Consider the following 14,995-nt stretch of genomic DNA (forward strand, 5'->3'; position numbering starts at 1 on the left):
TCTTCCTCACTTTGTCAATTTTATCACACTTGTTTGAGTAGAACTAAAAACAGCTTTATGATCTTAATGAGTTCATCCTTTGGGCTCATTACACTTATAGAAGGATGGATAGTTAGATAGATAGATAGATAGATAGATAGATAGATAGATAGATAGATAGATAGATAGATAGATAGATAGATACTTTATTTGGTGTGGGGGGTGTGCCTTGGCTAGACAGAATAGCTCCACAACTATCAGGTCCATATGCAAGAGCTTGATCACCATGGATAGGTAAGACCTCCAATAATTTATTCCATGTGTCAGTAACATTGTGACTGTTACTATAGCTGAGTAAATTGTGATAAACCAAAGGTAAATTTGAATTCTTTTTCCTCTCCTTGATTCTACTTCGTAGACATTGTAAAAGCGAAAAATAAACATAAAACTTAATACAATGTTCAAAATACAATAAAGGTTGAATCGGCCACTAGATGGCAACCAATTGACTTGCTTGAGGCTCAGTGTCTGCTATCCAGGCCCCCATCTTGGCCAACTTGACTGGAAATCCTATGGATAGACTCAAAATGACCACAAAAGGGTAAGGAAACATTATTCGCTTTTCATTAGAACCGCTTTGGGATTTGATGGAATATTTAGTCATAACCAAAAATTTGACATGTAGACTGAAAAATGAGAATTTGGACCCTGAGTTTGCTTTGGGGCAGACATGAGCTGGTTAGCTCAGGCTACACTATGCTTACTATTAGTGGAAAGAGCAGCTTCTCTAGTTTCATACAACACCCAGCATGGTGGGATCGAGCAACTGTTGTTTACATTGATAGGGGTCTTATTTAGAAACAGAAATATTGAAATTATTGGCAAACAAATATTCTTTGGTCTAAATACACTTGGACTGTTGTTTTGGTAGCGTTAAAGCCTTGTCTTTTAGAGGCATAAAAAAAGAGACCAACACAGCATTCTATCAACTTTTCACAGGCAATTATGTATCGCACCATTCTGCCCGACCCGGTACCGGGTCCGTCGGCCCGTCTGTCACTGGACTATGGAAACCACTACACTGATATGTTGGATTTATTTAACATTTTTATTGTTTTGTCCATATTTGAAAACTGAAGAATAGGTGTCTGAGTCTTGTTATAAAAGTCATCAGTGCATTTTGATTAGGTATAGACATAAATGTATGTGTCAACATTTCAACTGTATTAGTGTAGAAGACTCTTACAAATATCTTCACAGATCAACAAATTCTGGCAGTAAATGTGCTGACTTCCTTCTCCACGCTTTGATATTGAAGTGCCGTTCCACGTCACTTACTACAAAGTGCAAACAGGGTTCAGCCCACTGTCAACATGTGAGACAAATGTAAAAGAACTGCATGCAGAGTGAGATGCTGGTGTATGAGTCATTAATTCGCCACAATTCAGCCACCTTTCTTTGTCACAAAATCATTCACAGAACCTAAAGAGGTGGCAGACAAAGACAAAGAGACAAAGACAAAGATTTTTGGTTAGAATAATAAGTTAGTACCTACTACCACAGCTAAAAGAATGATAAAAAATGTTAAATATCCATATTGTATAAAGGTAGATGTCCATGTGGTCTTGGATTATAAAGCAGAAACTGAGCCTTAAAATGATCCGTCAGGACTTCTGTAACTTTGTGATGTCCCACCATCCAACCTTGCAGGATTTGGTTTCTCTGAGTGTTTACCTGAAATCAGCTATATTTTTATTCAATCACTCATTCATCACAGTCAGCCAATCAGAAGAGAGGCTCCGGGCCTCCTCTCTTCTGATTGGCTCACCAACCTGTTGTTACTTGAGCTCCAGAGAGAAGCCTGAGAGAGGAGATATAAAACTAAATTAAGATGGTTTTTGGTTCTTAAAACCACAACTATATCCTCTTATGGATCGACACTTCAAATAAAATATAGGAAAAATATGATAATAATACTATTAGTGAAGTAATATGTTGGGAACCACTAAAAAACAATCAAACAAATCATATTGTTACAGTATGCTACAGTAAGAGCCAATAATATGTTTTTGCAGTAGGAGGCTGCAGTTTCAGGACTTTCAGGACCACATTGCTAAGACCCTGGTTTTTCCCTACAGTACCACCTAGTGAATTGGTTGGAAGTAGTATTGTTCCATGCACATGTTTAGAGCTAACTGGGTTTCCAGTACAGTGAAATTTGGTCTTAGGACTGTGGCCCTGAAAGTCCTGAAACTGCAGCCTCTGGGTCTGCAGAAACATGCTACTCATGAAAGTCTCACCTGTCTGCATTAGATCACAGTAAAGAGGCAGCAGAAATGATGAAGGCCAGCAGCAGCACTGCTGAAGTCTCTTCAGGACGAGCGGACAGGTTGTGCTCTGACCCTGTACCTGAAAAAAAAGAAAAAGCTGCAGGTCATCAGTTACTGTTACTATGATGTAAGGTTATGTACATTAAAGCACATAGCTAATCTACCTTTTATTTGTATAGTTTTTAAAACTGTGGCTGTCTTCCTCGAAGCAGTGTTTTGTGCTTCACACTTGAGAGTGACAGATTTGAGAGGATGATCCACTGTCATCTCAATCACATTGCCCCTCAGGGTCAGAGTGTCCACAGACGATACGTAGCGACAAGATGGCTGACATTCAGCTGTACACACGAACTTATACTTTTCTGCGATTTTGATCATGTTGGAGCCTTTGATCTGGACGTCTGATGGACCCGCTGAAAGAAAGATAGTGAGATCACTTCTCAGGGTTCAGCCCTATGTTCCCACATTTCTAATAATGTTTTGAAAATTAGGCCCTATTTTCCCACAGTCTTATATGTTCCCATAAGCCCATGTCCACACTAACCCAGGTAATATTTATCCGGTTAGCCCTTCCGTCCACATTAGAACGGTGAATTCCGAAACTGAAAACGATGCTTTACAAAAACGATCGCTGAGGTGGATAAATTTGAAGACGCTGTGGAACGTGGATGTAAAGCATTCTGAAAACGATTAGTGTGGATGCATTTTAATATTTACCCGGGTTAATGTGGACAAGGCCTAAGATTTTTCTCAAAAGGAAACCCTATGGTCCCATATTTCTTAACATAGGGCTGTGGGAACATAGGGCTGTGGGAACATAGACACGCTCCCACTTCTCAGAAAAACCTCATTAAATTTACTTGATAAAAAAACTGCAAATGGCATAGAATACTTTACATGATGTCTTATTAGCTAACTTGTAGCTGGTCATCTAATTACTTGAATGCGGTGGTTTTCTTTCTTGCCAAGGAACTGATACCACTTTCATGCTGGTATGCTAAATGAAGCCACAGCTAGATTAGCTTAGCATAAAGACATGGGGAAACAGCTAGCCTAGCGCCGTCTTAAAGTAAGAATCTGTTGACCAGCACCTCTAAAGCTCGCTAATTAACACATTATGTCTTGCTTAATTATAAAATAGTAATCCATAACAAAAAAGATTTCATATTTAAAAATGTTTAGCAATTAAATGATATGCATACCATTTTAATCAATGAACTTTAGAGGTGCTGGAAAACAGTTCAAGATCCCTATTTTCAGCCTTATGCTAAGCTAAGTTTCTCCTGGCCACAGCTTCATATTTACTGTACAGACATGAGAGTGAGAGTGGTCATCTCATCTAACTCTTGCCAAAAAGGCTAATAAGCATATTTCCCCAACTTTCAAACAATTTCTTCAGTGCTTAATACTGGAGCTAACATTAACTTGCAGGCATAGTTAGGTATCTGGGCCGCTCTTACTCATGGAAAAAAAGCATACTCTCCAAGTTTGGGCCCTTTCACCACCAGTAAACTTACTTATTACAGTTATGTTTCGAGTGGCAGCGATGAACAGCCCCGAAACACTATTGGTGGCTTTACAGATGAGAAATTTGAAGCTGTCCATCTCCTGAGGAGTGACAGAAATCACATTCCCCTGACCACTAATCCATGGACCATTGTCTGCCTTCCAGGTGTAGGTACAAGATGGCTGACAGTAGGCGTGGCAGCTGTACGTGTGGCTCACTGATGGATTCATCAAATCAGGGCCTGAGATGGAAATGTTGGCAGGCCCAGCTAAGGTAAGAAAGACAGACACAAGTCATTATTATAAGGGAGTTATTCTAAAGGCCTCATCTGGCAATCAAAATAGTTTCTTTGTTTTTTTACAACCTCATACCTAACACCTGCAGCTGCTTTGTTGCGGTGGCAGTCAACTCTGTGTGTTCATTTGTGGCTGTACATGTCACTGTTAAAGCCTCCACCCAACTGGTTACAGTGAAGGCTAGTACATTGCCCTGACCCTGGGCACTCTGGCCATCCAAAGACATAGAGTAGGTACATGCAGGACATTTGGCGTCGCACTCAATGCTGCTTGGCACGCCCACCGTTACATAGTCCGGACCGACAATCGATACTTTCACTCCTTCTGAAAATGTCACAATTAAAACTATCGTTTAGAAGGACGTCCATTTTCACATTTCATTACAGCAATCAAGTCAATTTAATTGTATTTTGATATTTAAGATGATACAGACTGCACCTTTATGATAAGATTTATTGTTTGATTGATTGTAACATAACTTACTGTCATCGTCATCGTCATCTAGTTCAGGCTGCTCTCCATCTGAAGACAGTGCTGGCTGAAGGCCTGACAGGCAGTGAGAGAGTACTTTATAAACATCTAGTACTAAGCATAACAGTTTAAAAGCTAGTTTGAGAAACAACTCAAGATCCACTTGCCAACACTTTCCAGAGCTTTTAACTGCATCATACAATCTTTACCCGTAGAAGGAGTTGAGTTGAGATTGTTTTGTCAAACTAGGTCAACAATGAGCTTTGATGCTTCATTTTTAAGCAATGATGCAAAGTCATAAATGCGCCACAGACAAAAATCGTACTAAGCTCATGAATCAACCAATTCATCTCCATCACAACTGAGTAACGTCCATCTGCTGATGAAGACCTGTGATATGGTTGAAAGTGCAGGAAAAAAGCTGATAAGTACCCTGATTTAAGTGAGGCTATGTAACTTTTCCAAGAAGCAATAACACATTTGCTCCCCAAAAGTTAAAATCATAAGTAATAAAACAAGTATATTTAGCTGCTACAGTCTCACTGGTACGGCTAGTAGCTTATTTTGGCCAACTTCTCAAGCTGTGTAAGTGACATTAATGGGTCTATTTGCTGTGCTTGTACTACTATTACACTATGTTTTAGCTTTTACCATGATCTCATAATTGTCACTTGTGGTCACAGACATTATATACTATATTTAATGTATTAGTAGCAATATAACAATGTAAAAATACTTCATTACTTGTAAAACTTCAGTATGTAATCCCATTTATAATAAGCAAAATATCCTTTAAGTATAAAAACATGTAGTATTATATAGAAAAATATCCCTTGTGATTATATTTTTGGATTATTTTTACAAGCCCATTAATGTGTCAGTAGCATTTCACTGTCGTAGTTGAGGTGGAGTCAATTGTGACTACTTTACACGCTGTTATGTGATTTAATCTATAACAATAATCTGCTACAAAACATTAACTATATTGAAAAAGTTGATAGGTTGTATAGTAACTGCTCACTATAGCTTTCAAATATGAATAAAAGGTACATTTACTTCTAGACTGTAAAGGACAAGAGGAATAAAGTAACTTGAGATAGAAAAATATAAGGACAGTACAAGATCTTCAAATTACACTGTAGTTCATGCTGTACCACATTTACAAAAGGTAACATACAAAGTAAACGGCATTCACAGTAAAACTACGATTTCAAGCAGTAAATAAAAGACAGTATGGCAGCACTACAGTAGACCTACATTGTGCCAAAGGACCAAATCATAGCAGCTAAAATTCAACCCCCCACTGTTATTTCACAAAGAAAATCCTTGTTACCTGCCAGAAACAGCAGCAACAAAAGTCTGCTGAGATTTGAATGTCCTCCGTTTTGTTTAGATGTGTAGTTATTTTCCATTGTCCTGTAAGAACGTGTAGTGTAAGGCCACCAGGAAATAGACAACTGGCGCTACACAGCCAGTCACCATCAGCAGGCAAACAGCTTTTATCGGAGAGAGCTGAGAGGAAACACATCTGCCCTCTTAGTCACTCTAATGAGAAATCCATTGCTTAGATTGTGACCCAGAGTGTAAATGTTTCACTATTTTTCCGGATTTCTTCAGCTACAAATATTTACTAGCAAATTGTTCCTCAGTTGTCCAGATGAGAGGGGAGTCCATTGAAGAGTTAAGGAATATATAGCAGCAGTACTCCTGCCTTTGAGTTTCTGGCTCAGAGTCGGCTTGAGTGAATGCTTTGGATAGTTTAATGGTTCGGAGAGTGAGCCCAAAAAGGAAATGTCACAGGTCTGATCACTGTAAAGGGAATATGTTGCATTCAAGTTATGATTTATAATGCAAAACAGACATATTATTACAAACAAAATTTAATAGATTCAGCTACAGAGTAAACACCTAAAATAAGATTAGAGAAGCAGTCATGCAGTCCAGCTGTAGAAGCTGATATGATTTGTGTGTAAGCATATTATTCACTTCTGCCCTTCCAGCATTCAGCTTGGTACTGTACGACTGGTGACCTCACCCCGTAGTACCAGAATTAATGTCCATTATCAGAGTAAATGATCAAAATGCAAACAGATGAAAAAACAGTTGCACAATGGACACACTGAGTTTAAGGACACAGACGCAGTTAGCTTGGATTTAAACATGAGGTCTACACATTGATGGACAAAATAATCTGGCACACAAACACTAAAATCACAACTCAGCTTCTTAACAATTGAGCAAATCACATTTATTAAAAGCAAAAACTAACAACAAATCCCTCACTCCTACACAAATACAAAGAAAAGAGTGTAAAAATGTGTGCAGAGGTATGTGTACACAATGTGTGTGTCTGTTTGGTCTTAAAGTGACGTCTCCTTTGAGTCCCGGGGCAGCCTGAAGGTCAGTATCTCTGTGAAAGTGTGACCTGTACAAATGCAAAGGAAAGGATCATGCATCAGCTTTACAGCATGTCTGTGTCCGGACCTTTTATCTTATGAAACAATTCTTTTCCTTTATAAAAGCACATCAAATCAGAGCGTTAGTGACCTCCTCTGGCAAAAAGCAGGTACTGTCATTTCTTGCTATAACTCTGACTGGCCTTTGTCTGGCCTGTAAATTAACACAACCAAAGGTCCCTTTAAGAGGTATAACGTCTTAAACCAGCATTTGTAAACATAACACTGACAGCTTCTAAAGTTCATATGGCAGATGTGTTAGCTAACACTTGATATTTACACATCCAACCAAAACATAGCAACATTAGGATTTATCTAGAGTTGTGTTTCAGGTGATGTGATAAATTTAAGTCCAATATTCTCTCTCCGTATAGCTCTGTTTTGTTCTGTTTTCAGTAATTCCTAAGAGAAATATCTTAAGCTATTAAATGCTACACAGTCTTTACTAACAAGTAGCTAACTTTGCTGTTTGGTGCAGGTCAAGATGAATTCAGTGCGTTTATCAGAGTGCTTCCCATGAAAACAGCTAATAACTGCTGCAGGAAACAAGGCTAATGAGAGCTGTGAGACTGAACGAAAACATTAATGTTGTGGATCTTAACCAAAACAATTAGCTGAAAGAGGCTAAAATAAAACTCAGAAGAGCTGAGGTGAACTGCAGAATTTGGTTATGTTTTCTGCAGGTTTGACAATACAACTGAAACATATTGATTTAATGCAGCTTTAAATCCAAATCAGCCTCTCCCCTCTCTCTTACGTTTCCACTGGTCCAGTGGCAGGTCTGTGTTGTCCATGGTCTGATCGTAGGGCAGCGCCTCAGTCTCCTCCTCTGTGTCTCTGAAATCGCTAAAGAAAGGCAGGTCCAGCGCCTCCGAGGCGCTCACCCTCCTCTCAGGGTCCAGGAGCAGCATCTTTTCCAAGACACAAACGGCTGCGGTGCACAAGGACATGTCAGAGTCAGCATGATGGAATTTTGTGGACATAACTTACTCTTATCATTAGGTACATAAAATGGACAGCAGAGATCTTCACGTACCATTTGGGCTAGCTTTGGAGAAAACAGAGTGCAAATCTTTTTTTGGCACTTTTGGTAGATTTCTGATGTAGCTTTTGGCCTGTTAAGAGAGGAAGTTTAGAGATTAAGGTGACAGAAGATGGTATTTTAAATATATTTTACACTTTTCCGTTGTTTCATTTGAAGTGTTGATCCATAAGAAGATATACTTGTGGTTTTAAGAACCAAAAATCATCTCAATGTATTTTTTTTTACATCTCCTCTCAGACTTTTCTCTGGAGCTCTAGTAACAACAGGTCGGTGAGCCAATCAGAAGAGAGGAGGCTCTCTTCTGATTGGCTGACTGTTTACTGAGTGATTGAATCAAAATATAGCATATTTCAGCTAAACACTTAGAGAAACCAAATTCTTCAAGGTTAGATTGTGGGTCCAAGTGGGCGGGGCTTGGAGCGGCTGAGGATGGTGACTGCTTTGATGTGACATCGCAAAGTTACAGAAGTCTTGATGACTCATTTTAAGGCTCAGTTTCTAAATACAGGCTGTGTGCGTTTCTCTGTGGACTGAGCGCTTTGATAATTTCACAGTATGAATCTAGAACGCAGACCTGCTTTATAATCAAACAACACATGTAACTTTATCACTTTATATAATATGGGACCTTTAATGATGGATAACAGCTGCTGAGGTCAGTTTGAATTCATTCAGCAACAATCTATTTCAACTGAGGAAAAAAAAAAAAAAATCCTGTAAAAACCACTCCAACGGCAGAAGGTTATGGTGCAGGAGGGGCTTGAGAATTTTCTAGGGATATTATAAAACTTCTTTTTATGATGAAAACTATAAAAATGAAGTGAACCCCGCTACTGGAATCCACTGTAACCACAATGGATCCAAGCTGTCCACAGCTGCTGTTCTCTTTGAGGTTTGAGGGAACTACAACCACAAACTTTTTACAGCCACCGTTCATCTTGTTCAACTCAGTGAGTGTTTCATGGTCAAAAGGATCGAGTGTGTCTTACATCTTGGCTCTGTAGCTTCACGACAAAGTCAGCAGTTGGAGTTCCTGTAATCTTCATGATTTCTCTGAGTTGGTCCAGGTCTGACAGGAGCTATGGTCAAGTATCATTTGTTGCATGCATTTTTAGCATTCAAAAAAGAGCTTTCTGTTTAGCTTACAAAGCTAGTGTGATCAACATGAAGAGACTATAAAAACAGGAAAGTAGACTTTCATCATAGAAATTATGCTAATTTGTCTTTACTGTTTTGAAAGGCTTCATGGTTTAGTTTTGAAATACAACTGGCAATGACCTGAAATTTTTTTTTACCAAGGACAACAGATCTAGAGGGAAGTTGACTCATTCCTCTCATTACAAAACAGTAACATCCAACAGGTTTGACACTGTCTACAAAGGGTAAAATCAAGCTTGCACTGACGACAGTTAAGGATACGATCGCTTCCTTTGAACAGTGGCTTTCCCAGCAGCATCTCTGCCATGATGCAACCTGCAGACCAGATATCCACTGCAACAGAAAAGCAGCAAACATCAGCTTTCTCAGTGAATCTTGTTTTGTTTTTGTTTCGTTTCTCAGCTCCTGTTGACAGATATTGCGATATATGAGAGTTTACCAGTTTGTGTGTAGTGCATCCAGTTGAGGATGACCTCAGGCGCTCGGTACCAGCGTGTCACAACGTAGCCGGTCATTTCTGTGTCCGCCTGCCTCGCCAGGCCAAAGTCAAGAATCTAAATCAGAGAGAAAATAAAAACAACTGTAACATGAAGATGTGTGAATGTATGGAAAGTACACCTTAAGATGGCCAGATTTTGAGTTCGAGTACCTTTAACTCGCAGTCTGGGTTAATGGCCAAATTTCCAGGCTTAAGGTCCTATGGGATATGGAGGTGTGAGGTAGAGGAAATAATGAGAATATTAATTACACAGTAAGTTAGAGCTGTCATCAGAAGACATATGCTTGTCAGTTTTTCATGTTTTGAGTACAGTATTTGTTATACAGCGGGGAAAATAAGTATTGAACGCATTAACATTTTTCTCAGTAAATATATTTCTAATGGGGCTATTAGCATGAAATTGTCACCAGATGTCAGTAACAACCCAAGTAATCCACACATACAAAGAAATCAAAACATATATGTCCATAAGTTAAGTTATGTGTAATAAAATGAAATTACACAGGGAATAAGTATTGACCACATGAAGAAAAGGATGTGCAAAAAGGCATGGAAAGCCAAGAAACCAGCTGAAATCTGTCAGTATTTAGAAAGCAATCCTGCCCCCTATCAGTGCAAATTAATATCAGCTGGTTTAGTCCTAATTGATGGCCTATAAAAGGTTTCTCGTTACCAAGGTGTCACACAATGGGCATCTCATGATGGGTAAAAGCAAAGAGCTTTCTCAAGACCTTTGCAACCTTATTGTTGCAAAAACATACTGATGACATTGGTTACAGACGTATTTCTAAACTTCTGAATGTTCCAGTGAGCGCCGTTGGGGCCATTATCCGGAAGTGGAAAGAACCATAACCGTAAACCGGCCACGACCAGGTGCTCCTTGCAAGATTTCTGACTGAGGAGTCAAAAGAGTAATCAGAAGAGTTGTCCAAGAGCCAAGGACCACTTGCGGAGAGCTTCAGAAAGACCTGGAATTAGCAGGTACAGGTGAAGAAAACAATAAGTAATTCACTCAACCGGCATGGCCTCTATACACGCTCAGCGCGCAAGACTCCATTGTTGAAGAAAAAGCATGTTGAAGCTCGTTTAAAGTTTGCTGCACAACGTTTGGACAAGCCTATGAAATACTGGGAGAATAAAGTCTGGTCAGATGAGACCAAAATTGAACTCTTTGGATGTCATAGCACACACCATGTTTGGAGGAGAAATGGCACTGCACATCACCCCAAAAAACACTATACCAACAGTGAAGTTTGGAGGTGGGAACATCACGGTGTGGGGCTGTTTTTCAGCATATGGTACTGGCAGACTTCATATAATTGAAGGAAGGATGAATGGAGAAATGTGCCGAGACATTCTTGATAAGAATCTGCTGCCATCAACCAGGATGCTGAAGATGAAACAAGGGTGGACATTTCAGCAAGACAATGATCCCAAACACACAGCCAAGGAAACTCTCAATTGGTTTTCAGAGAAAGAAAATAAAGCCCGCTAGAATGGCCCAGTCAATCACCCGACTTGAATCCAATGAAAATCTATGGAAAGAACTGAAGATCAGAGTTCATAGAAGAGGCCCCCCCGGAAGAATGGGCCAAAATCACACCTCAGCAATGTATGCGACTAGTTTCTCCATACAGGAGGCGTCTTGAAGCTGTCATTACCAACAAAGGCTTTTCGACTAGGTATTAAATAAATTTCAGTAAGCGTGTTCAATACTTTTCCCTGTCATTCCCCTTAATTACACATAACTTAATTTATGGACATATACAGTATGTTTTGATTTCTTTGTATGTGTGGATTACTTGGGTTGTTACCGACATCGGGTGACAATTTCATGTCAATAGCCCCATTAGAAATATATTTACTGAGAAAAATGTTGACGCGTTCAATACTTATTTTCCTCGCTGTGTTTACATGCCTAGTTAATTTTAGGTAGCAAAGTATTTCCAAAATGGATATATAAATAACATTTTGGGATAAAATTCTTCAACTTTGGTTACGTTAATTGAGATTTAAAGTAATATACAGGGGCACACAGAGACTTTGTATCCCTGAACACTGACTAGAATGCTCCTGCCTCCTCCAGGGCTGGAAACAATGAACTCTATCCAGCTGTTCAGTGTGAACAAATTTAGATTTCTAAAATTAATTCACACAATTTCTATCGGTACTAACTGAAGAGTAAAGTCAAAGAAATATGTTTCGACATCATGGACATTTCAATAACAATATTTAACAGAGAGCTTATCACTCTGTGTTGAGTTTAGAGAGACATGAAAACACACAAACACACACACATAGAGCAAAGCTCCCTTTGTGGGAATGGGGATGAATGGCATTTGGTGTGAAAAAGAGCAAGAACCCCACCCCCAAAGCTCATAGACTGAAAGGTCAAAGTTCACGCACCCTGTGGACGATCCCTGCGGAGTGGATATACTGAGGAGAGAGAAAAAAACAGACAACATCAACAACTTCAGCTGGACTCACTTTGTTCATGTAATTATTAACAATGGTGGTGGAAACGTGTGACATAACTTTTAGTGAGACACAACTGCTACTGTATCTATGAACAGATACTGAGTGGATGCCAGTGACAGTCAATGTGTCAGTAAAAGCGTTCACCTTGAGTCCTTTCAGCATCTGATAGACGAGGAACTGCACTCTGTCCTCCGATAACCTCTCCAGCTTCATCAGCTTCCCCAGGTCAGTGCCCATGAACGGCATCACCAGGTAACTGTGGAGGACAGAAGAAGACGTGTCAAATTATCCAAAATGCACCAACTGCTTTTATAATGACTGTTTACGAAGACGCAGGAACTTACAAGTCACGCAAGCGGTCCAATGAGATTTCAGCAGTGAAAACATCCAGCAGACCAATCACCTGCTCAGAACCAATCAGGAAAAATAAAATCTGATTAATATAGTATTTATTCACGAATGCAAGAAAAATCAAACAGTTCTTTTGTCACCAAATATTGTAATTTCCTTTTTCCCCTTCAAATTGTCTAATCTGCTCCAACATTAGGCTGCAATCTCTCTCCCCTCTTCCATCAGAGTAGTTCTTTTCATTAACTGCCTTGCAAACTATAAATCTCAGTTAAAAGAAAATAAACCACAGACCAAAAATACATGTGCAGCTTTAAAGTTATCCAAAGATAGCTCTTACATTTTCATGCTTCATGTGTTTGAGGAGTCGCAGCTCTCTGTATGCCCTTTTGGCAAAAAGTTTGGACTGGAAGGGCCGGTGGAGTTTCTTGATGGCCACCTGCGTTCCTGTCCGGCGGTCCCATGCTGAACTGAAATGGACAGATTCATGTTATGTAGTTACATTACAAAAGAAACGTTGAGCTGATGAAGTTTTATTGTGGAAAAAATGCTCTCTTTAGTCCATTTCCATGTTGGTGTCTATAAGGAAATCCACAGGTGTAATTAATAACATCTGGGACACCTGAACGGAGCTGTCGTTAATGATATTAATTATACCTGTGCCTTCCCTGCTATGACAAGACACGCCAGTCTGCTGGCCATTTGTGATTGAAGACAAAGTAATGGTGCATTCTATGCACTTAAGTCCGGGTCTTTGACTTTTCCTAACAATGAGACTGGGGGTGGTTTTCTTTGTTCACCCTCATCCACACAACACAATGCAAAGAGAGGCCCTGCAGAGCCAGCTGTGGAGAGATCCCTGACCAAAATACCCCACACCAACAGTGGTGCTGCTGCAGGACCTTTGTACTAGTAAAAATAAAAGTAAAAATAAAGTAAAACAGGTAGGCTATATGAAAAATATAGTGCTCATTAAAAAAAAAAAAAAAAAGGTTTAGGTTTGTTTCTTAAACAATGGGAAAAAAGTCAGAGTGTGCAAATTAAAACATAAAATATAAAAAGGAGTATTGGGTTTTTCTATAGTATATAGTATAGTGTATTGCTGCAATGAGAGTAGATCTCTTATTTCCACAGTTTATTTCTCAGGAAGCAGGAAGACTAAATACTGTTTGACTGTGTGATTCTAGAGCAAGACATAACATAAAGCCCACCTCCAAAACAGCTGATATAAACAAAGCTAAAAACAATATTTCTGTGAGCTGCAACGGTGTTGTTTTCCCCCCAGACTTACCACACTGTTCCATACGCTCCTGTCCCGACCTGCTTCAAGTCCCGGTACCTCTCCGGAACCTCCCACACAGTTCTGTTAACCTCCTGCCGGTAGAATCCCGTCCTGGACCGCACAGCCATACCGTCCCTACCGACTCGACAAGGCTGAGCTCAGGAAGTGGGTCCGCTCGCTTCTCAGATCCGGTCCGCTCATGTGCAGAAATAACGTTTCTTTTTTAATTTTTATTTATCGTAAACGTCTAAGACGCGCAGCCAGTCCCACAGTGAAGACTAAATATAAATTCCTCCAGATGAACCAGCCGACCACTTGTGCGCCTCGTAGGGTCGCAAGTTACCCCCCCCCCCCCCCCAACACTCACACAACACACAACACAACACACACACAACACACACACACACACACACACACGCACACACACACGCACACACATACACACACGTCGTTAGTCATGGGTCCTGGTCGCCCGGGGCAGTCTATGGGTGTGTCTACAATGTGGGGGGAAAAAAACACCAAACCAAACATCTGCCCACCCTAACGTTACACCCCTATAAAAACCCTGGAGTATGTAATATTTAATTATTTTGCATTTTCTCTCTGAGATTCCTCCAGGTTGATTTTACACCGATCATCACACCTTAATGGCGTTTAATGTAAACTTAATATTTGCATAATGTAACTCAACTGCATGGTTTTAGGATTTAAATTTATTATTATTTTTTTTTAATAAGAAAGGTTTGTTTCTAGAGTACCTGTGTTGCCTGTTCATAAATCTTTCCTGAAGGTTTTACCTGGCGGCAGGGAGGGCTCCCATTCAGCCCCAGGAGTGTGGTGATGAGGTCTGTATCACAGTCAGCATTCCAGTTGAGGTCAAGACTCTGTGCAGGTAAAATCATTTCTTTATGGACCTCACTATGTGTATGGGGGTATTGTCATGTTGAACCAGGAGAGCCCCCCCCCCTCCCCCGTCATGTTGGAAGCACATCCATCCATCTGTTATAACTATACCAATTATGCTTTTGAGGGTTGTAGGGAGGCTGGAGTCAATCCACACTGACACTGGGCAAGAGGCGAGGTAGGTGGGCCTTTGGGGCTTAGCTGAGAGCGACGACTGCTTTGCTGTGACATAAAAAAAATTGC

General features: G+C 40.0%; 1 protein-coding gene across 3 annotated transcripts; it reads right to left on the reverse strand.

The window, feature by feature from the left end:
* Nucleotides 1-1,109: 1,109 nt before the first annotated feature.
* On the reverse strand, nucleotides 1,110-14,715 carry LOC111224692 (mitogen-activated protein kinase 12-like). Of its 3 annotated transcripts, XR_002665235.1 has the most exons (19): nucleotides 14,647-14,715; nucleotides 13,859-14,045; nucleotides 12,908-13,037; nucleotides 12,564-12,622; nucleotides 12,364-12,475; nucleotides 12,148-12,177; nucleotides 9,892-9,939; nucleotides 9,682-9,796; nucleotides 9,504-9,575; nucleotides 9,074-9,153; nucleotides 8,076-8,154; nucleotides 7,797-7,970; nucleotides 5,917-7,008; nucleotides 4,596-4,658; nucleotides 4,188-4,436; nucleotides 3,827-4,084; nucleotides 2,474-2,722; nucleotides 2,280-2,388; nucleotides 1,110-1,461 (listed from the first exon to the last, which is right to left on the reverse strand). XR_002665235.1 is itself a non-coding variant. In XM_022749278.1 (12 exons), exons 1-12 carry the CDS (start codon nucleotides 13,975-13,977, stop codon nucleotides 6,944-6,946), a joined length of 1,083 nt encoding a protein of 360 aa, XP_022604999.1. In that variant the 5' UTR covers nucleotides 13,978-14,178; the 3' UTR covers nucleotides 5,546-6,943. The 3 variants fall into 3 exon arrangements, 1 of the variants encoding a protein (XP_022604999.1); XR_002665234.1 differs by lacking the exon at nucleotides 14,647-14,715 and having other exon boundaries at nucleotides 13,859-14,178; XM_022749278.1 differs by lacking the exons at nucleotides 1,110-1,461; nucleotides 2,280-2,388; nucleotides 2,474-2,722; ... (2 more) ...; nucleotides 4,596-4,658; nucleotides 14,647-14,715 and having other exon boundaries at nucleotides 5,546-7,008; nucleotides 13,859-14,178.
* Nucleotides 14,716-14,995: the final 280 nt, after the last annotated feature.

This window comes from Seriola dumerili, unplaced genomic scaffold (assembly GCF_002260705.1).
Source record: "Seriola dumerili isolate Sdu_G_001 unplaced genomic scaffold, Sdu_1.0 BDQW01000138.1, whole genome shotgun sequence".
Taxonomy (NCBI): domain Eukaryota; kingdom Metazoa; phylum Chordata; class Actinopteri; order Carangiformes; family Carangidae; genus Seriola; species Seriola dumerili.